General features: G+C 41.2%; 2 protein-coding genes across 3 annotated transcripts; both read left to right on the forward strand.

Annotated features, from left to right (window-relative positions):
* Window positions 1-5,620: 5,620 nt before the first annotated feature.
* Window positions 5,621-7,788, forward strand: myct1b (myc target 1b). Its single transcript, XM_085142420.1, has 2 exons — window positions 5,621-5,838; window positions 6,705-7,788. The coding sequence occupies exons 1-2, from the start codon at window positions 5,784-5,786 to the stop codon at window positions 7,199-7,201; spliced, it is 552 nt and encodes a 183-aa protein (XP_084998546.1). The 5' UTR covers window positions 5,621-5,783; the 3' UTR covers window positions 7,202-7,788.
* Window positions 7,789-7,909: 121 nt separating this feature from the next.
* On the forward strand, window positions 7,910-22,398 carry tulp4b (TUB like protein 4b). Of its 2 annotated transcripts, XM_085142404.1 has the most exons (17): window positions 7,910-8,310; window positions 8,923-9,203; window positions 10,858-10,928; window positions 11,040-11,309; window positions 11,797-11,925; window positions 12,090-12,251; window positions 12,423-12,603; window positions 12,697-12,804; window positions 12,897-13,063; window positions 13,422-13,646; window positions 13,907-14,141; window positions 14,589-14,712; window positions 14,837-14,981; window positions 16,111-16,204; window positions 16,296-16,439; window positions 16,544-19,980; window positions 20,206-22,398. In XM_085142404.1, exons 4-17 carry the CDS (start codon window positions 11,058-11,060, stop codon window positions 20,320-20,322), a joined length of 5,520 nt encoding a protein of 1,839 aa, XP_084998530.1. In that variant the 5' UTR covers window positions 7,910-8,310; window positions 8,923-9,203; window positions 10,858-10,928; window positions 11,040-11,057; the 3' UTR covers window positions 20,323-22,398. The 2 variants fall into 2 exon arrangements, with proteins under 2 accessions (XP_084998530.1, XP_084998529.1); XM_085142403.1 differs by lacking the exon at window positions 10,858-10,928.
* Window positions 22,399-22,836: the final 438 nt, after the last annotated feature.

The raw sequence follows: 22,836 nt of genomic DNA on the forward strand, positions 1-22,836 counted from the left end.
AATGTAAAACTCTCTTCTGGAACAAATAACAGGCATTTCAAGTATTTTGTTTATTGATTATCGGAATGTAACAAATATTATATCTAATTATATCAAATTAACATTACTGTTAGTCAAAATTAGTTACTCATGTTGGTTTGCTGGCGACAGTTTTAATAGTATTAGCTAACGTATTGGCTAATGCTAACAGAATGCTGAGACAACATGATTGGTCAGTTGCAAAGACGATACTGGACCAACATAATTATGGTGATGCAGATCGTGCCTGAAATTATGTTGCTGGCTTTCTTTTTTCACCTCCTCTAAATGGGTTTGGGGTCTGTTTGTTTGAAATAATTTAAAAAGTTGTCAGTGCGTTTACATGAGCAATTTTACCTTCGTGCAACTTTGTCAAACCAGATCAAGAACTAGATCAAGGAAACCTGGATATTTCCCATCATGTCTTTACAAATACATACCAAATCAAAATTTTAAAAAAAGCTTGAAGACATTGGCTTGATCTACTCAATTAAATATCATAAATTGATATAGATCCAGATATTCTTCTGCATCCAGGAACTCAGTGTTACAGAGGGACTGAATCCTTTAACTGAGATAGTAAGTGTTGCAATTCCTAATTCAGACAATGAGGCTTCCTTACTTTCCTTACAGAACACTAAAAAATAATACTAGATTTAAAGATCTGATATGTGGACTAATTTTTCTCTTAAATATCACCAGATTTTCCTAACATTTTTTTTATGTGTGGTTATTTACAAGTCCTTAGTAAGACGACATAACAACACAGTTTTAAAATGATCTTGTTTTATTGTTACATGTTTTTGTTTCCACTCTTGATATTTGTGTTTGTGGCATACATGTGTTTGTTGGCAACACATGTAAAGTAATGTAAAGTAAAGTTGCAAAATGCTCCTTGGTAAACAAACTTTGCAACATCAATATCCATAACACGATTGAACGGTGTTTGCTCTTCGCTTTTTAAATGATCATTTATCCATCCACCCATTTTCATCTTCTTCTGCATGTCTTCAGACTGTGATGAAGCTAGAATACCCTGTGAAATCCCACAGTACATGCAAACTACACAGAAAGGCCGAAACCTACGCACGCAATTCACTGCACGCAATCTACCAGCTGTGTTTCCACATATCCTGTTTGACACACGGTCTCAACTAGAGTGAAACCCACAAGAAGTCAGTGAGCGTATTATGAAAGGAACACGCCTGTCATGAATGCTCCACCTGGCAACTAACAGACATCAATTATTCTCCGAGGGCATTTAAGGTTGCAAGGTGAACCATCATAAAGTTTTTAAATCAAAGCGACAAACAGCGGGAAACCATGATAGAAGCAACACGTTCTAAATCTACCTTTTCACATAATGGCTTTGCTGTCAATAATGCATCTGTTGCTCCATTCAAAGTGAATGTGCAATAATAGTCTCTGTAGGATACTTTAATTGACAGGAAGCTGCATATGATTTCCAATGGAAAAGCCAAGAGCACCTTGCCGCTTGCCATCTAAAATCACCGGCACGCTAATGTCTTCCAGATGTGACTAATATACACTTCCTGGCATGAAACACAACAACGGCTGGCACTTTGCAGTGCAGATCGTGCCATCTGTGCACTGATCATGTGAACTTTAACAGGATTTTTTATCATTTTCTTTGTAAGACCTAAGAGATTTGGCATATATTTATCACCCAGCAATACTGCAATGTCAAGAAACAATCCAAGCATGCTTCAATTAACTCTGGGTGAGCTGGTAGTCCCTCATCAGGGTACAGCTCAGCCAATATGAAGATATCAAAAAACAACCACACAAAAGTGTTCTTTGTCACACATTTATAACCTTCTTTTAGTTAACATATTTTACCATTAAGCAAACTGAAATAGCTGTGCAATGCACAGGAAATGAGGTTTCTCTGCAGCAGGAACTGGGCAGCACTGGCACAACCACAGACAAACCTTTCATAACAGTATCTATGGCAACACGCCATAAGGTGTGAAATTTCCTAGTATACTGTATATCTGAAATACAACTAAACCTGTGCCAGACTTGACCAGACTTGTGAAATGATGGTTGTGGCCTAATGCCCTTGTAACAAAAGGGGGACGCCAACAAAAAGAGACTTGCGTTATCGACCTATTCTCTTACCAAGGACAGAAAGGGTGTCAGGTTTTAGTCTTGTTCAGTGCATTGTCTGTGCACTTGTGAAGGCACTGTTGTTACGATTCAGTATCTCCTATCAAGACTCGAGGGAGATTAAATGTTTCTTGCAATCATTATCTTGTCTCAAAAAATAAACAACAACCAAAATAACCTACAACTAAAGAGCAAAAATCAGACAGTTCACTGAAAGAACTTTTCTGACTAAGCAGCATTCTAGCACTTAAGAAGCACAGCGTTCTCTGCACTGGTGACAAGACTTGATGCTACTTGACATGACATGATGTCAAAATGTGCGCCTCTTTACTAAGAGTTTGACCTACTAATACTCACATGAAATATAACGTGAAGATGTGAAGACAAACTGATAAAAGAAAATGAATCATGTGCTTTATTTCACCGTATTCACAAAATAAATCAAATTGTGTTCCTCCAAATAACTTCTTAATTACCCAGTTTGGGTCACCAAACAATGCACTATGTCTTCTTGTAGTGTGGTCACAAGATTTGCAGGAATCGACATTATTTTTTCTTGATGTTCTAAATGTGATTATGTGCTACCTGGAAAAAAAGCCTTTGACAAAAGGGACCATGTGCACACTATATCAAATTAGCCAAATGTGTGATTCTGTTATGCCTTTAAAACCTACAAATGCTTGAGAACAAGTCAGCTGCAGTGTAGTGTAACTTTGTGCTGAAACACATATGTTATAGTGCAAACTTTGGGCATTTTAAAACTATTTAAATCAACCTGCAACACAGTTTACAGAGTGCCAAGAAATTTATTTTAAGAGTAGGTTTACTAACTGTAAGCACACATGCTCACATGCTACTTTGTAAGTGTGCGAGCATGTATAAATGTAAGCCTGCATGTGTGAGCATTCTGGATTGCAAATGTTGGCAAACTTCAGATGGGCGTGCAGCCAGACTTTGAATCAGCACAATATTACAGTGCAGCAGTGCAGGAGCAGAGGATGTTGTGTCCGTAAACCAGCTGAGCAAAAGAGTGCCACTTACCCTGCAGTCTCTGCATCACATTAGCTATGTCCACAGACGATCGACCTGACTGCCTCAGAGAAGCCATGTTGTCTCCTTGCAGCTGTAATGACAAGGTGGTGTCACTGATGCTGAGAGCAAAAGATCCTTCACAACTGTCCCGTGTGGGACATCCCCTCTGCTCCTCCCTCCTCCTCTCTGCTTCTTTCTAATTTCACTGCAGGAGAAGGCCCAATTGAATCTCAGGTTTCACGAAGAGACAAGCAGGTCTACTGTCCAATAGAGGCACTTCTTCCATTCACCGTCTGCGACAGAAAGGTATATCACTTGAGACTGAACAGAATTATTTTGCTGTATTGTTCTACTTAAAACCTAAAAGATGAAATGTCTCCAAAGATTTCTTTCACAAGAGCCTGTTAGTTAGTTACTTTTAAGTTCTTAGTGGTCTTAATAAGATAGATATTTGCAACAGATCAGTCAGTAAATGATTGTGATCAACAGTAACTCGTCTCTAAGTGCTATTTACTCCTTAATATCATTCAAGTATCCTTTGAGACAGGCAAATTCATTCAAAATAATACTTGACTGCATTTAGTTTTCTATGTTTTCACAGATAACTAAACATATTATTGCATCACAGCCAGGAAGGCACACGTATAAGGACAACAGAGCCATGGTTTATGGTATTAGTGACACTTGTGCTTTTCTGACTCTCAAGAAAATGCATATATAGGATCCTATAAGACTACAGGTGTTACAAATTGGGGGAAAAATGATGACACTGTCTAACAGTCAAATATTTGCTTACATGATAGGTAAGCTACAGACTATGAAGACATTTGACTGAATTTGACTGCACTTAGAAATTGGCAGGAAGTCATAGATGCAGATTTAGATATAACGGCTAAAAACGGTTTCTCCTTGGCTGATGCTTTCAGTTATCTAAAGCAAAGGTTTTATTTAAACAAAAAAAGGAAGTTAAACTGTCGACTGAGGAAATGTAAATTAAGATTAGCTCAAGTAAATGTTGAATTTAGCTGGACACCAAGCTTTGGATCCAAAGCTCCCATGCGTTACTAATCCTACAGGCAAGTTACTTTACTCTTAACTAGTGTCTATCAAAGTAGCAGAGCTGTAGAGCTGTAGATGTATGTGCATGTGCGAGTTCGACAAGAGAGGAAGTTACTAACATTACAGAAGCAACACACACAAGACCGAGCACGAAAACGCTCGAGCGCACAAAATACAGGTAATTAAACAGGAGGTTAAATGAATGAAACAAAAACAATCAAGAAATCTGCAGCAGCGTCTTGACATTTCATCTTACCGCATTGAGCACTGAAGAGCACAGTAACTTCACAGGGGAAGTGCCTGTGTGCTGCGCGTGTGTTGCCTCGTTGCCATTGGTAACTCTGAAAATGAAATGTGGTGGCGTGAAGCGCTGCAGCCGCCGATAAGTTCGCGACCGCAAGAAGCTGAGCGGCAAACTGCTGGCAACAAGCTGCACCACACGCTGCAGGAAGAGGGTTCGGGAATGTGTGGTCAAGCTCCTGTCATTCCTATTCTATTCTAATCTATTAGTTCTATTATCCATTTGTTTGTTAATTAATAGGAACAATGGGTTTGTTTTTCCGCAGAACACAGATGACTCCCGGGTATATAGCCCTGTAAATATAAATTACTTTTGATGGCAAAGTGTGCTAAATTTAAATTTATCTTTATTCTCTAGAGACTTGCACGAACCATTGCTTGCCAAAGTTGTTTGTCCCCTAAAGGAAAGCAAGTCTGTACACTATCATACCTTAATATGTTTCAAAACCTATGTGCAAACCAAGTGTTCGAAATAAAACTCATTGAAAGTACTCTGGCGCCACCTACTGGACTTTTCTGTGACATCACAGTCTTACAAACGAGCATCAGCTCATTTACCTAGAAACAACACGTTTTAACTAAATGAAAGCTTGAAACGACACCTTATAAAACAAAACAAAACAGAGGAACACAAAAATACAAAGAAGTGCTGAGCTCCAGAGAGCTGTGGTTCAGGCTGTGCTGTTGGCCTGACAGCTCTTAGGGCAGGAATGAAGTGGGAACACAGCAACAATTGAAGGAAATCCCCACGGAGACTCAAAGCTTGATACCCTGCAGACTCTTAAGCAGAGGGTTAGGTTTTCATTATCCAGAACCTTGTCAAGACACTTGAAAACTTTCTCAGGCATATGAGGAAAGACTATTTATTCTGTCTTGCCTGAAAATCCATGAAAAACTTTCTATATGATACTGAATGATCTGAATAAAATTGTTACATAAGTAATAGATCTCTTAAACATGGCCTGCTTTTTAAATGTAAAATAAAGTGTCAATAATGGCTCGTTAAAAAGTATTGATCGTAAGGAAATGATGTAAAAGGAAATGAGCTTGTTTCCCTGTGTTATGTCCCACACAGATAAGCAATGCATTTGCTAATTTTAAAGACAGAGAGGGAAGGAAGCATGACAGCAAAGTTTCCGCCACAGCAAACACTGTATGGGGGGGGAAAGCAAAAAGTCTGTCTTGGAAAAAGCTCAGTGTTTCTCCGTCTGTGTGGAATCTAGAGCTGGGCTCATAGTGGAATAATGGCACAAAATAAAACGGATCCCTCTTTGGAAATAGACAAATCATTCAATCTGGGTGAGTGTATCTGCATTTCTTTCCCAAAGCTGTAGCCTACACTGTGTAAAAGTACAACGTTTTGTATTTTAAAATATAGATGTGATAGTTCTTCACTTGATTCAACACATAGAGTCTCACAGTAAAAAGCCTGCAATCCAAAATTAGATCACTAGAAAATACTAAAATGCACATTATTTCTGGATCAGTCAAACAAGTACTGAATGGTCTGGGGCCAAAATAGAGTCCTGCTGCTACTTCAGTACTATTCAAGTATCTTGGATGCAATTCTTTACTGTAGGCAGAGTCAGAACAGCAAGTATACAGCACTTAAAATAGCCCCTTTGAGTTTCTTATATTTTCTTCTATAGTATAACTTTTTTTTTTTTATCTGTGATAGGCTTTGTTTGTCATAGCTGTATTGATGTCTTATATAACATATGAATTGCTTTCTATGCGGCTGTCCAATTTTAGTACGTGATTTTAAAAGTTTCCATTGTTTCTGGACAAGAATGGCGATGGAAATGTTGAGTAATTTTTTTTATACATTTGACATAAATTAAATGGTCTGTTTGCACTTCATCACACTGACACTACACAGACTAAAAAACCCACACACCAGGTATGATGTAAGGTTTTATGTAACATCGTAGCCCAGTATAGCGTTTCCCAGAAACAATAAATCAATACACCAGAGGAACATTTCCAAACAACTCTAAGATCTTAGCTGTTCCTCTCCTGAAACTACCATTTGGATATAAAATGTACCCATTATGAGAACAACACAATCCATCCTATCTCCCTCTAAACTAAATATTTCCAGCCATTTTTTTTTTATCCCTCTGCAGTCCCTTTTCTGAGACTTTGCACGATTTCTCTGTTTCCAGGCGATATGATTCTAGCCTTCTGTTTATCTGTGCTTGTGGGCCTGCTGCTGGGTGCTTTGATCTACGTTCTGCTGACCTGGGCATCCAGGCGCCGGGCTACAGCCAGGATCACCAGGCACTCCAAAAAGAAATCTGGCGCTTCACAAACAAACGATGCCACGAGCAGCCAGCTGGGCCTGTACCGAAGCACTTTTTTGAGCGTCTACAGACAGCCCTCTCTCGAGCCAGTTGGCCCCCTGGGGAGTAAGCCAGGTGCAGAGACATCCACGTTTCGCCCACTACCCAAGAAGAGCAGGCCTGCCCTAGATATGGGAGATGACACCCAGGTGTGTGAGGATGCAGCGCCTTCAAACTCATCTGATTCAGCATCGCTTGTTTCAAACAAGAGGCATTCCTTCTGGCTGGGCAACAATGGGCTTAAGGGTTTTCTACCCTCGCAAACGCCCCCTCCTGCATATGACACTGTTATCCATGCCTTTGAAGAGACTTGCACCTGAAAAAGTCCACATAAATACAACAAGAACTGAAGCAGTTCGGTGGATAACAATAGACTTTCTGGCTTTGCATTGTCTTTAAAGGGACAGCTGTCTGTGCACGATTCACTTTGAAGCAGTGTGAAGGGGTTAGAGACATGAAGTGTTAGCTCAGCTTTTGTTTAAAGACACGAATAAGGGTTGCAGTTTCCATAATTGATACATTTGCACATTATTTTCCCTATAATTCACAATTCAGAAAATATCAGCAAATGACGAAATAATAATGGCCATCTTATTTTGTCTTCTCTAAATGTTACAAATCCATTTGTGATGACCTATAAACGGACACAAGAGGCACATTTGCACACCGAGGAAGATTGGGGGAGCTGTTTTCGCTTTAGCTTGGAAGTGGTTCACTGATTAGTTAATTATCAAAAACAGTCAGTGGGGGATTTTCTTTAAACTGGTTAATTGTAACATGACCTCTCATAACCTGTAAACTACCAATTGTGTTTGTTTTCTTGTTTGTTTTTTTTAAAGAGTCTGAGAGCAGATTCTGCCCCTGTTTGTGTGTCCATGAGAGCCAATAAAGAACAAAAATAATTATTTTTAAATGTCTGAATCTGTTGTTATAGAATTCACACGCATGCGAATTTAATGAAATTCGTGTCTCTTTCTTGTGATGCTGATTATGAGGCAGAAAGGTGGGACAGTGGGTTACCAGCGCACGCATAACATCAAGGTGTTGTGTCAAGAATGTCACCTCAACTTACGTCGCAAAGATCGGGTGCGCCTTCTGGGGTTGCCATCATGAAGGATACACGCTTTTGAAGTGCAGTGTTGAATCTAATGTTTATTATATGCAAACAGCCCGTGGACGAGCCTCCATATCATCAGATACCTAAATGAACATAGTCACCTCCAGCGCTTGTTAAGACGATTATCATGGGTGTTGACGCTTTTATTTTGTACTAACTTGATAACATTGGTCTATTTTACGTGCTACCTGCCTCATGGCAACCCGCGTTAAAGCCACAACCCCAAAGTGCGCCAGCGGAAAAGTGCCTGGCAACACTACCGCACTGTGCGCCGACTACATCTGGATTAGTACGTGATTACAGCGGTGTCAGGTACGTACAACATATACGATACATTTTTCTTCCCACAGTCGCTTTTATAAATGAATGCATTCATTTACCACCGCAGTTTGTTTTTGTCTCGTAAGCGCTCAATCATTCAGACTACTGCATGCGGTGAGACGCCTTTGAATGGGAAAATCATTTGATGTAATGTGTCATGTAGTGGGAGATCTTTATAAAGGAAAGGATGGGTAATTTATTTCGACTGTAATCGGGTGCTAAAGTCTCAAACCTGAGTTTGAGTCACAAGATGCAATTATATTATTGTTAGCTACACTATGATATGTTTTGGGTCTCCTTCGTGTAAAATATTGGGCATTTTAGTTCTTATCCTTGCCTGGCTGCTGCTGCTGCTGCTTTGGTGGAAAGGAACAGACAGTATCAGTACCCATGGAGACTGCGAGTGCCTTGGTCTCCAATGCAGTGTTGCTGTTGCATAGAGACTGAGAAACACTGTGAATTTCAAGGTTGATGCACTGAATGACAAGGGTGCTATTTAAAGCAAAAACCACCTCTCTCTCTCTCTCTCTCTCTCTCTGATTACCTTACTTGTTGAATAACAAAATTCCTCTTTTCCTCTTTTTTTCATCTTCACTGCAACAGGATTGCACAACTCTCTGGAGCCACATCAGGAAGACATGGGATGGGCTACTGGCACAGAAGCCTCAAGTCATTTAATGGCAAACTCTGGAGTGTAGAGCTGCTTGATTTGGGTGAATGTAGAGCTGGACACCATTTGGCTGTATGATGCATTTTACTTCCCCGTAGATTTTATTGTAAGTATCAAGAGCAGAGCAGCCACTACCCACCAGTGCACCATCTGAATGGAAATATGGACACCTTCAATGGAGGAATTTTGACTCAACATGTCCAGGAACTATGAGGTATTTTTTATGTGCTGCCAGACTAACTTGAATGTCATTTTTCACTTTAATTAGCCATATTATAGAATGCTATTACCTATTATGTAGTGTGCTAGACGATACCATGTAGGATCTAAACTGTTCATAAACAGATCTTGATTTTAAATTGCAGAAGAGACACCCAAAAACTAAAAGCAAACCAGACTAGATTTGTCTGTTTCTGTCGTACTTGTAAAATATTGTGTTCAGTGAAACTAGTATCATAGAATAGCATTGTTTAAAAGCTACTACGGGGACCTAAAAGAGTTAAAATAGCATTTTAAAGGTTCTCCAGGGCTAATGTGGAAAATCTTGGTTTTCTACTTTACGATATCTATGTGAGCTCTTTCAGACATTTTCATGTAAATCCAAATGAGTAGGAAGGTTGCAAAATGAATGCGCCGAAAATGAAATGTGTCTAACCTACGTTGTGGAGACAGGATTTAAAAATACACTGTGGTTTGCATATTTGTGCCCTAAATTGCAATTCACATGTTTCGTCTAGTCCTCCTCTCATTTTCAGTTTGTGAATATGAAGAAATAAAACACAGACTGTCGTGATGATGTAATCTAGAGACAAATCCTGGAGCCACTCCATGGACAGTGAATAATAGAAAAACAGCTAGAACACTATGAGCAGCAGACATCGTGATTTTACTGGTGTCAGAGCACATTTGGTGATTCACTTGTGTACTTGCGTAAAGTCTGTTCACACAAATGAAAATCATTAGGATAGAATTTATCAAAGAACCTGTAAGTCATGTAAGTGCCTGGTTTCACTCGCCAGTCTGGTACCTGCAAATAAGCTCAGGAAGATGATGCCCACTGATATCCATGAATTCGTTAATTGGGTGTTTTTTCAGGGGTTTTCTCTTAACATGCAAATTTACGCCTCTGGGAGGCAACATTTTAAAGCTGAACCAACTCTCTGCTCATAACTTAACATAGGTGACTCATCTTGATGATCTCTGTTTAAAAGGAACATACACAAAGCTGTGTTTTTATTTTTATACAGAAAAGTCTCACCATATTTGTGATTATATCACTAGCCCAGGGGTGGGCAATCTCAGTCCACAAGGGCCGGTGTCCCTGCAGGTTTTAGATGTGTCCTCGAACCAACACAGCTGATTTAAATGGCTAAATTAGCTCCTCAACATGTCCTGAAGTTCCCCAGAGGCCTGGTAATGAACTAATCATGTGATTCAGGTGTGTTGACCCAAGGTGAGATCTAAAACCTGCAGGGACACCGGCCCTCGTGGACTGAGATTGCCCACCCTTGCACTAGCCCCTTGTTTATCTTTGTATATATTGAAAATCCGTTTTTTCTCTCTTTACATTAAATACTTCTTTCCAAAATCACCCTTAAAGCTGATGTTGAAAGTTCAATCTTTGTAGCTGCTTTGATTAAACTCCACCCTAAAAAAGGCCTTTGAATGAACTGCCAAGGTCCAGAAGTGCTCAGAAAAGAAGGAAATTTGTACTGGGCAAACAGCAACTGCCCATTAAGATTGTATGATATGACTGGAAGCATCAGGAAAGCTTGGATCTTGTATTGAGATTGTTCTGTCATCTTGTGTTTCAAAGGTCAATAAGCTTTTAATCTAAACTATTTCATATTTTACATTATTAACCACAGCCGAGCTTCCTGTTGACCATGACAGTGTTCATACCAGAATGCCCTGAGCTTCACTGAAAAGGCAGTTTTAAGTAAATGCAGAGTCACACACTGACATAAACTGAAAACGTTCATTATCTAGCTTTATTACAATTGAAAGCATGGTGTTATTTGAAACTCTCTTTCTTTGTTTCGCTTGCCAGCCTGGTCAATCAGTAGGGATGTTGGCCGCCGTGGAACATGGTCCCATCCTCTGCAGCGACTCCAACATCCTCTGCCTCTCGTGGAAAGGCCGGGTCCCCAAGAGTGAGAAGGACAAGCCAGTGTGCCGGAGACGGTACTATGAGGAGGGTTGGCTCGCCACAGGGAATGGGAGAGGAGTCGTTGGGGTGACGTTTACATCCAGTCACTGCAGGAGGGATAGAAGTACACCTCAGAGAATCAATTTTAACCTGCGAGGACACAACAGTGAGGTGGGATTTTCTCTTTTTTTGCAATGAGTTGAATGTATAAATAAGAATTTGACCTCTGCTCTTTCATTTTACACAACTAAAATAATGATCTTCTTACTGATCCAGCCCACTCGTAAAGGAACTTTTGCAACAGCAGAATAAAATCAAGAAATTACTGTTTGAATAAATAAATTAAAACAAAACAATCCTGCATATTACAGAACTAAATTGGGTTAAATGCACACTATATTTAGAGAGACTATGCATTAGCATACTTTGTAAAATGATTCATCTCGCTGAAATGCTAATTTTTATTACATTTAAATAAATTAAAATGCTATATGAACAGAGTGCATTTTCATTATTGTGTGCCATTAATATTTAAACACATTTACATTATTTTTTTCCTCTCTGTAAGTTGATTTTTCTTTAAACTACTTTAGATTTTATATTGATGAATGTTCCTCTGCTAGTGAAAAAAAGCTGATGGTGTTTGGGGTATCTGCAGGTTGTCTTGGTGCGCTGGAATGAACCCTTCCAGAAGCTGGCCACTTGCGATATGGAAGGAGGCATATTTGTGTGGATTCAGTATGAAGGAAGATGGTCTGTGGAGTTAGTGAATGACAGAGGAGCCCAGGTAGACTTTTTTTTTTTTTTTGCAAATATGAGCTAAAATTGCTTTGTTTTCCATCTTTACGGTATTTAACACGCTTGTACTCCAACTGATGCAAAAGCAAGGCTGTATCTTCTTGGCGCTGACCTCTTGTGTAATTACACTAATGATAGAAATCTTTAAATTAGGTGAGTGACTTCACTTGGTCCCATGATGGCACTCAAGCCCTCATTGCATACAGAGATGGGTTTGTGTTAGTTGGCTCGGTCAGCGGTCAAAGACACTGGTCCTCTGAGATTAATCTGGAGAGCCAGATCACCTGTGGCATCTGGACCCCTGACGATCAGCAGGTACCTATGTTCTGCTGAATTTGTACTACATAAAAGATAATTACAATTACGTATAATTCAAAAATGTAAAGGTGTTGTGGAATAATGTCATAATCTTGAAGTGAGTGAGTGAAATGGGTTTGTTTGTTTATCTAATCAACTATTAAAGTTTAATGTGCATTGTCCCCTCAGGTGTTGTTTGGAACAGCAGATGGTCAGGTAATTGTGATGGACTGTCACGGAAGGATGCTTGCACATGTTCTGTTACACGAGTCTGATGGGATTGTGAGCATGTCTTGGAATTGCCCCGATTTCCTAGTCGAGGACAGCACGGAGAGTGACACAGACTCCGATGACAATATTCTGCCTTTAGGTACTAAACCGGTTTGCCCTTCGGCTCATGTAACTTAGTTAAAAGTGTTGCCTGAGGAAGACTCACATGTGTACTTTTCTTTCTTCCTCCAAGTGCGGCGAGTTAAGCCTCTGTTGACTGTCACCTTCTTATCAGGAGATATCAGTTTGATGAATAACTATGATGACCTCTCTCCTAGTATAATTCGCTCAGGGCTTAAAGGTATGAACTCTGAACATAAGTATGTTAATTTGCAACTTTAGTGATAAATACTGTTAATCATGTGAAGTAAATACCCTTTTTCTCGACCAAAGACGTCGAGGCCCAGTGGTGCTCCCAGGGAGACCTCCTGGCTGTGGCTGGCATGGAGAGACATGGGCTGGCTTCTGACTCAGCTTGTACATCCATCATGAGGAATGCCCTTGTTAAGTTTTATAATGTCCAAGGTGAACACATCTACACTTTGGAAACACCGGCGCAGGTTAGTCCTTCATAAATTAAGGGATAGATGTCTTGCTTAAAAAAATTATAATAATGAACATAAACCTTGTGTCATATTTCATGAAATCCACACAAGTGAGGACCAATTAGTAGAAATTGTCTTTCAATTGTTAAACATTCTCAGACATTCTTGAAAGCAAACTACAACAAAGATTAGGATTGACACTTTGCCAGATACAAGGGTGTAGATTGTTTGTTTTGTAATCTAACCTAAAGGGTGTTAACCTTTGTTCCAGCTCTAAGTCAACAATAGGAAGTAGCATAAAACAGAAACTAGCGAACCTGCTCTGCTATTGACGTGTGCAGGAAGTTTCTTATTCTCAGTGGTTCTTTTTCAGAGGCCCATCACCACCATTTGTTGGGGTCACAGAGATTCCCGTCTGTTCCTCGCATGTGGACCAGCTCTCTATGTGGTCCGTGTGGAGCACAGGGTGGCCAGCCTCCAACTTTTATGCCAGCAAGGCATTGCCAGCGCCCTGCGAGAGGAGAAAGATGTCGGGAAACTAAACATGCCCTCACTTCTCTGCTCTTATGTCACCACTGCTTTTATCCCCACCATCAAGGTATTAAAGTTTAATGTGCAATCCTGCATCAGGTCTTTTTTGGTACAGCAGACGGTCAGGTGTTAGTGATGCTTTTCACCACTGCTTTTCATATACACCATTGCGGTGCAATGATCCCTGTTTCATTAGTGTGCAGTGACTGTCAGAGATAGGTTTCTTACCAACTTTATTGCACAGCGAGTAAAGGAAAATTGCTGACAGGGGCATGTTTTCATTTGAGTGTCCAGCAGTCTTACAGCTCCTTCCTTTCTTTGTTCTAGCCGCCAATTCCTGACCCCAACAACATCCGCGACTTTGTCAGCTATCCCACAGCAGGGAACGAGAGGCTCCACTGCACCATGAAGCGAGCTGAGGACAGTCCTGAAGCAGGCGGACCCTGCTACACGCTGTACCTAGAATATTTAGGAGGACTGGTGCCTATTCTCAAAGGAAGGCGCATCAGTAAACTTCGGCCCGAGTTTGTTATTATGGATCCAAAAACTGATGGCAAGGCAGGTGGGTTTAGACCTGAAAGAAAGCACTTTACCTAAATCTTTTAAAAGTCGCTATTCATTTTGTCTTTAGCTGCAGTGAAAACTCTGCACAGTTTGGAATGGTCATGAACCAAAGTAACCACAAAATGCATTAGGGGTGGAACAGAAAATAGACCTGCCCAGGGCCATCCTGTATGCACCTTGTTTTTGTGCATATTTGTGCTGTGCACTCGTCATTCACCTTGAGGAAGAACAAGTACATAGTGTGGTGATGAGTGTTGTTTTCTGATGCAACATGGTCTGGGGCCTGATACAGGAATAGAGTATGTCGTGACCTGGCTGCACTCGTGTTGCATTTAATGTTATTCATGCAGAGCTTGCCCACTAATGGCATGTTAGTGGGTGTATCGTAGATATTTTGTTCAAACTCAACTTCATTTCTTATTTTTCTTTGCTGTGCTTCTTTCAGAGGAAGTTTGCGTCAATCCCATGATCTCATACACCGACAGCTGTAACTGCTCTGACTCCAGTGACATTGAGCTGAGCGATGAGTGGGTCGGGAAGAAGTCACCAAAGTTATCTCGCGGAAACAGGTCACCAAAACACGTCTGAAGTTATATAAATGTTTTTTTATTTTTTTGCACATTTTCTCCAGCATTGTTTTTTCGTCATTCCAAATGATTTTATGAGGTGTAAAAATGTGTCTTTGTTTCAAAGGTTGAACATGGAATCAAGAAAATCTCCCAAACTTTCACGTGCCAATCAAGAAGGCCAGCGATCACCACGCCTACCAACAAAGAAGCCTCCCATTCGGTCACCCAGCCTGACGCGGCGTGAGTTTTCTATGGATGGAATTACGGAGGTAATGACCTGCCAAATACAATGTACTGCCAAGTATTACAGCTCATGCTCATTAGCTAGTAATACTGTAGTACCTGCATTATTATCACTGTGTAATTCACAGCAACTTATGCTACAATATGTTTTCTTTGTTACTGGACTACCATATTTTTTTAGATCCTTTATTGATTGGCAAACTCACAGTTACTGCCATAGTGGAAATACTGACTTTGAATTTAAGCTTTAAAAAAAAAGAAAATATTTGTTTATCTAGGGCAGCATAGGCCAGTTATCCCTGATGCCTTACAGCACAAATCCATCATCTGGCCATGGCCTTTCTGTGTTTGCATGCTCTGGGCTCTTTCCAGGTACTCTGGCTTCCTTCTGAAGTCCAAAGACATGCATTTAGCGGGGTTAGATTAATTGGTGATTCTGGTGAATGTGAGCACAAATGGTTGTGTGTCTCTCTGTGTTAGCCCTGAAACAGATTGGTGACCTGTCCAGGGTGTACCCTCTCGCCCTGTGGCAGCTTGGATAGCCTCCAGCCCCCTGAACTATCAATACATCCATCCATGGGTAGAAGAAAAGCATTTAGTTTAGGCAGCCAACTGCTATGATGAAGTTCAGCACTCAAACGGATGATGGCCTCTGTGTAACAAATGATTTGACTGTAGAATATATACTCACCTGTCAGAGGTAAAGAAAAATACAGACTGTGATTTATTGTTAGGTCCACATTAATCTTGTCTCTACTTCAGCAACATTTAAAGTAAGGTACACAAATTTAAGTTTCTGCTGATGTGCCAAGTGAGCAGATGTGTGCAGCCTTTAAGGACTCTGCTGTAGTTAACTCTGTGAAGCTGCAGATAATTAACTGCTTTAGCTTCTATTTAAGTTTTTTAAACCCAGATTACACTCTTTACTTGATTATCTCTTACATGTAGGTGTGCATTTGCTCCTTGATCAGGCAGCAGGGCAGGGGAAAATCAAGAGGGAAAACTAGCGAAGGGGCACTGTCATCAGTTTAATTATTTATCATGGACTATAACAGTCAATAGTGTGCTGGAAGTAGGTTCACATGTGCTTAGCAGCAAAGCTTTCACACTTATTATTCACTTTTCCCCCCTTATCTTCAATTTTCTGCCTCACAGCACAATTACCTTGCACAAGTGACATCTAATATTTGGGGGACAAAATTCAAAATTGTGGGACTTGCTTCTTTCCTCCCCACGAATCTTGGCGCAGGTAAAAAACAAAAGCAGCACATATACATGACTTTACTCAAAAGTTACTTTCTTTTTCCTTCTCGAGTCAACTCTATTTTCTTCTTTTTCAGTCATCTATAAGACCAGTTTGCTTCATTTGCAACCGAGACAGATGACAATCTACCTTCCAGAAGTGCGAAAGATTTCCCATGACTTTATGAGCCTGCCTGTGTTCAACCCCAATGTGTTCAGCGAGGATGAGGATGACTTACCAGGTAAAAAAGAAATCCAAAAAGATGCAAATAAATTAGTTCGCATGCCCATCAGTTTATTATCATCCCAAGTCGCTTATACTCTTCTTCTCTGTCTTCTTATATAGTGATGGGGCCGTCTGGAGTGGCTGGAGACAATCCTCCATGTACAGTCAACATTCCCATTGCTCCCATCCACAGCCCAGCTCAAGCCATGTCCCCAACTCAGAGTATTGGTCTGGTTCAGTCTCTTTTGGCCAATCAGAATATTCAGCTTGATGTTCTGACCAACCCGACTGCCACTGCTGCAGCAGCAGCTGCAGCAGCAGCAGCCTCTGTCCCTGTCACTGATCATGGTCAGGATGCTGTTGCGTCACCATATCCCGTGCCAACTAGATACACCAGCCCTGGTCAGATGATCTTCAATGGGTTGGAGATGGGTCCTCTTCTCCCTGGCACTTTACCTCCCCCACCTCCACCTCACCATCTCCCACCACAGCCTCATTCACAGCGTTCTCATTCACAGCAGCCTCGCCAGCAGCCATCTAAACAGTCACAACAAATACAGACACAGCAGCAGCAGAAAATGCACCATCATCAACAGCAGCAAGGGCAACTGCAGCAACAGCAACACCATCACCCGTCCCAATCACAGCAGCAGCTGCAGCAACACCAGCAGCTGCAGCAGCAGCAACACCAGCAGCTACAGCAGCTGCACCACCAGCAGGGGCAACAGCAGCAACAGCAACACCATCACCAGTCCCAGTCACAGCAGCAGCTGCAGCAGCAGCAGCAGCAGCAACTACAGCAGCTGCACCACCAGCAGACGCTACATCAACAACAGCAACATCAGCAACACCAAGTTCAGCAACATCAACAAATGCAACAAACGCAACAGCAAGTGACGAACCAACAGCTTCAGCAACAGCAGATCCAACAGCAGCAGCAGCAGATGCAGATGCAGCACGAGCAAATGCAGCAGCAGCAGCAGCAGATGCAGCAGCAGCAGCAGCAAATCCGACAGCAGATCCAAGAGATGAGGCAGCAGCAGCAGCAGCTCCAGCAGCAGCATCAGCAGATCCAGCAGCAGCATCAACAGATGCAGAGGCAGCATCAACAAATGCAGCAGCAACTGAAGATCCAAATGTCGTTGCCCCCTCCTCCATCTGGCTATCCAACCATTTCCTTGCAACAGATTCATCTTCTTCCCCAGATGCCACCTCCCACCACTGAGCCAGGGCTCGACAGGGGAGACCATGGACACACTCTGAAGCCAAGTCTGCCACGTACATTACCTCCCTCCTTTAACGATACAGATGGGTCTTTAGAGATTCAGATGAGGAAAATAAATCCTCCTCCTCCGTACCCGGGGACTGTAGTGTCTGCAGCAGCTTCAGCTGCTGCTCCTCCTCAAACTCTCATTACAAACTGTGACAGCCCAAGTATCCTGGCACCGGACCCCTGCCTGAAAAAGGATGAATTTTTGCTTCATCCTGTCACCTTACAGTACCCAACACCTCTTGGGTATGAAAGGATCACGACCTTTGACAGCAGCGGCAATGTGGAGGAGGTGTGTCGGCCACGAAGGCGCCTCATTCGCAACCAGAATGCATACGCTGTGCACAGCATTGGGGGCTCAGCTACCCTCAAAGTCACTTCCTCAGAGAATAAAAAAATTCAGCTTCCATACAGCTCAGCAACATTAAGTCGTCTTTCTGTCCCTCGATACACAATACCAAGTGGTGACCCCCCTCCTTACCCTGATCCAGCCAATCAGGTAACAGCTACACTTCCTCCTCCCCAGAGAATTGATAGCAGCCTCATTCATGCCACTCTACGTCGTGAACGAAGGGATGTGGGCCTCAAAGTGCCACAGATGATGGACAGCTCAAGGACACTACCTACTAAAGCTAAAATGAACAGTGCATTAGCCCTTTCCTACCAGCAGAGGGTGCCCACTGCCTTATACACATGCACACAGTGCAGTAGTAACAGCAGCAGCACCAGTGTTAGTGTCAGTGGAGGTGGAACTACCAGTAGTGGTATTGCAGGTGGAACGGTGGTGAGGCAGGACTTCCCACCAGGGAAAGGTGCGCATCACAGTACCATTATAGTGCACTCCAAAAATGCCTCTCCAATGGCATCTCAGTCATCTTACAGTCTACTGGGTGGCGTTGACAACAGTCGGGACAGAACAGTGTATGTTAACTCTGCTTTTACTGAGGACGAGACTTTAAATCAGCAGTGTCACCTTGAAAAATCAGTACGTCAGCTGACTCTTGGTGATGTCAGTTTGACAGTAAAACGCCCTCCGCCTTACCAGTGGGACACCTCCGCCACAGAAGATTTCTGGCTCACCCCGGATCAAACAATGTTAGCTCCCCCACCTCATAAACCGCCTCCCCTTATTATCAGTCAAGCTCAGCACCTTGATGTGACTCGGCTTCCTTTTGTCCTCACAACTAAACCTCCAACCAGTCCGAGCACAAGCACTCTTACTTTTCCATCAGGTTACCAGATATCCCTGTCACCTTTTCCTCCAGGGGTGGGTCACAGTGGACCCCCACTTCAGACTTTGCAAAACCCTCCGCAACAGTGTTCTCCAAATGAAGTGGTCGCTCCTGTCCCTTTTGCTCAGCAGGACCCCAATTTGGTCTTGCCACCGGGCTACCCCCCAAATCTGGCCAACTTGGCCTGCTGTCCTCTCCCTCCTCTGTACCCAGGAGCAAGCTCATGTGCCGGACTCCAACTGCACCCGGTCAGCCTCCACCCTTGGAACCCTTACCCCTGCCCACCGCCCATGCAAGATCCTCCCGCGCCTCCACTCCCAACCAAAACTCACCAGATTTTGGAGAAGCCAATACTGTCCCCGCCTCCTCCTACTGCACCACCTCCCCCACCTCCTCTTCCCCCTCCTCCCCCACCTACCGAGTTGCCACCATCCAAAAGTGCCACAGAAGATCTCGCAGAATCTGCCAATAACTTTCCAGAGCCATCATCCTTGAATGAAAGCCCTGTCCCGCAAGAGTCAGAGCGCTTCAACAAGAAGAGCCGCAAAAGGCTTGACAGCCGGGCAGAGGAGGCCAACATGCCCACTGTGTCTGAGGGCAAATCCAGAAAGGAAGGGCGTGCGCTGTCTGATTTCAACACTCTCATTGCGAGCCCGAGGCTTGGTAGCAGAGAGAAAAAGAAGCCAAAGGGGCAGAGAGAACAACTTAATAAAACAAAGAAAATGAACAGGACCACAAATGAGTTTCAGGATAGCTCAGAGAGTGAGCCAGAGCTCTTCATTAGCGGTGACGAGCTAATGAACCAGAACCAGAGTAGTAAGAAGAGCTGGAAGAACAAGCGCAGCATGCGTATGGCAAGTGAGCTGGAGGAGATAAAGTGTCGCAAGGCAAATGAAAGGGAGGACCGTAGTTTAGGCAGCCAAGGGTTTGTCTACGTTATGGCCAATAAACAGCCACTGTGGAATGAGGCCACCCAGGTGTACCAGCTTGACTTTGGAGGTCGAGTCACCCAGGAGTCAGCAAAGAATTTTCAGATCGAACTGGATGGTAGACAGGTAATGATAAGCAACATTAGTGAATTTAAAAATGATTTGTCTCTTCATCTCACAGGGGTTTCTATTTTTCTATTTTTGCTTCAGCCCTTGAAGCAAAAACACCAAACACGTGTGACATCATCTTGTATATCTTTGGGCTTTAGCTTTAAAAAAGCAGCTTCACAATGCTTATGTTTTGGTTACTGCTTTCTTTCTGAAATATCTTCTTCTTCTACAATTTTTTAGGTGATGCAGTTTGGGCGGATAGATGGAAATGCTTATATCTTGGATTTCCAGTATCCTTTCTCAGCCGTGCAAGCATTTGCTGTTGCCTTGGCAAATGTGACTCAGAGGCTGAAGTGAAAAGGTCATTTGGTGTTGCTGTGCACTAACTCAACAGAGCTGAGTGGTCTTACCTTCCAACGTGTGGGGCTACGATGAAGAAAATGTCCTGTTTTACTTAGAAGAGATTAATATATGTACAAGCTAGTCTTGCACATGGAGGCAATTTACAATCAGTGTGTTTAGGGCAAAGTCACTCCAGGTTGGTGTTGATGAAAGAGATTTAAGTGAATCCATAATTTCTAGTTCATATATTAAATGTAGTCATGTAGTCAAAGTATTATAATTATTATGATATGGTATATATTAGATTAAAGAAAACAAACCTAACTAACTTATGTTGCAGTGACTTTTAAAAGCAGTCTGGAGGTTTAGTGGCATCTGTAGTATCAAACACATTATCTCGCTATTGAACTGCAAATTAATAACCTTGTCGTGTTTATAAAGAAATAAGCACAGCAAATATATAAGTCTGAAGTGGCATTCAAAATTTATATACACGTTCACTAAGCCATACCGTATGTTATATAAAGGCTGCACTATTTTAAATCCGTATTAAGAAATAAGTAGATATATTATACAGTTTTATTATAACACACTTATAGGTATTTAATTACATTTATTTATAATCTCATTTGGAATTTTTTTCTTTTGAATGTCTTCAACATTATGTTCAATTTGCTGAACATGCAATAGAGGGATATATAAATTTGGTAGCTGCAACATGAAAAGTTGAGTACAGTTTACCATAGTTTATATATTTTCTCTTCATGCTACTTCCATGAAGTGCTGCAATGAACATAGTTAATCGTATTATTTTGGCCTCTGTATATTCAACCCATTCAACACCTGACGGTGTGTTCATTTTTCCACTTGTAAATTTAAACACATTTCGATTGAAGAAACATTATTCTCTATTTCCTTGTTGATTTCAGAATCAACTATTGTGGATACAGTTGTCAGTAATCGTGTATAGTAAGTCTATGGGTGCCATATCTAGCCAAAGGCGTTTGGCTGAAAGGATGCCTGCTAGAAAATTAGCAGAAAATGATGTCATGTAGATCTCATGTCACCCAGAATAAATCTACACAGTAACGATTAAGATCTTTTCAATCGAATTCACTTGGTTGGCTCTGTTTTGTTTCCACTGGGTGTTTAAGATGTTACTTGAATTCTGCATTTGAATGTGAAGTACAGTAGTTTGCCTATTTTGGAAACCAGTGCTGCTTTAGATAGAGCTTGTGTGCAATAATGCTACCTACACAGAACTTAATGTTGTACCTGCAAAAGAAAATGTAATGCTGCTTGCGCTGTGTATTTAGTGACTTAACATTATTATGTGCTTAGAAAAATATGTGTGTATGTTGCTAATTTGAATAATTTTGTATTTCACCTTTGCTTTAACATTGCACCTTGAGTTGTTTTGGTTTTTTTTATTTTTGTTGATGTTACAGAAAAAAGAATGAGAGCATAAACATGCAGAGCTATTAACTACAACATACTCATAAGTTGCTAGAGATGACCCGTTAGTGGGAGTCAGATTCATGTAGATTTGGTGCTATTGTATAAAGAAAAAAATGTGATCTTATCTGGAAATCTGTCACTTGTTTTTAGAAGTTTATTTTAACTGGAAAGTATTTTGCAAAAAGTTACAGAACATTTGGTGCAGATGTTTTCATTTCAGCTTTTTTTTATTCAGTGCAGCTTCAGAGATTTTAGCAACAGTGCGTGTCAGTTATTATCAGCAATACTGCCTAATAACCGAATGGTTTGCTGCCTGATTGTTTTTCTCTTATTTTGTGATGAAAAGAAAAATTTGACTGTAGGTTTTCTGGGGACCTATAAGCTGGCCAAAATTGAATAAAAATCTATGGTTCCAAAATGTTTTTTGTTGTTTTTATTTTATTTCTTTTTCTTTTTCATATTAGATCTTTTACTAACTAATGCAATGGAAGTGATTGCAAAAGACCCCCTCTTCGCTTTCCATTAAATGTGAGAGAAATATTAATGCAATTGTAGATATAAAACATTTTAATTTGTTTATTTACTTTTACATTTACATTACATTTCGCAGAGAATCACTAATTAATCTAAAACGCATGTCTTTGGACTGAGGGAGAAAGACATAGAGCATATGGAAACTCCACACAGAAGGGTTCCCGGCTTGTGGCTTCAAACCCAGGATCTTCTTGCTGAGAGGCCAAGGAGTAACCTCCATGTTGTGCTTTGATAAGCTCCATCAAATTAAATAAATAGGGATCTAGCCTAAACAAAAAAACACAACTTACCTTTAAAATACATTATAGTTGTGGTTATAGTCATTGTTCTAGGCAATAGCATTAAGCTACAGTTTACATTAAAAAAGTATGCATATTAATGTTTTAAAGGGGTCTTTAAAAATGTTAAAAGGTACAAGCAATTTGCTGTCAGATTCATCAGTATTAGCATCAGAGATAAACTGTAGTCAAAGATTTTAGCATAAACCTAAGTAATGCTTAACATAAAGGTTTGTTTGTATTTATTTACATTTACATA

The sequence above is a fragment of the Neolamprologus multifasciatus genome, chromosome 19, assembly GCF_963576455.1.
Source record: "Neolamprologus multifasciatus chromosome 19, fNeoMul1.2, whole genome shotgun sequence".
NCBI classification, from domain to species: Eukaryota; Metazoa; Chordata; class Actinopteri; order Cichliformes; family Cichlidae; genus Neolamprologus; species Neolamprologus multifasciatus.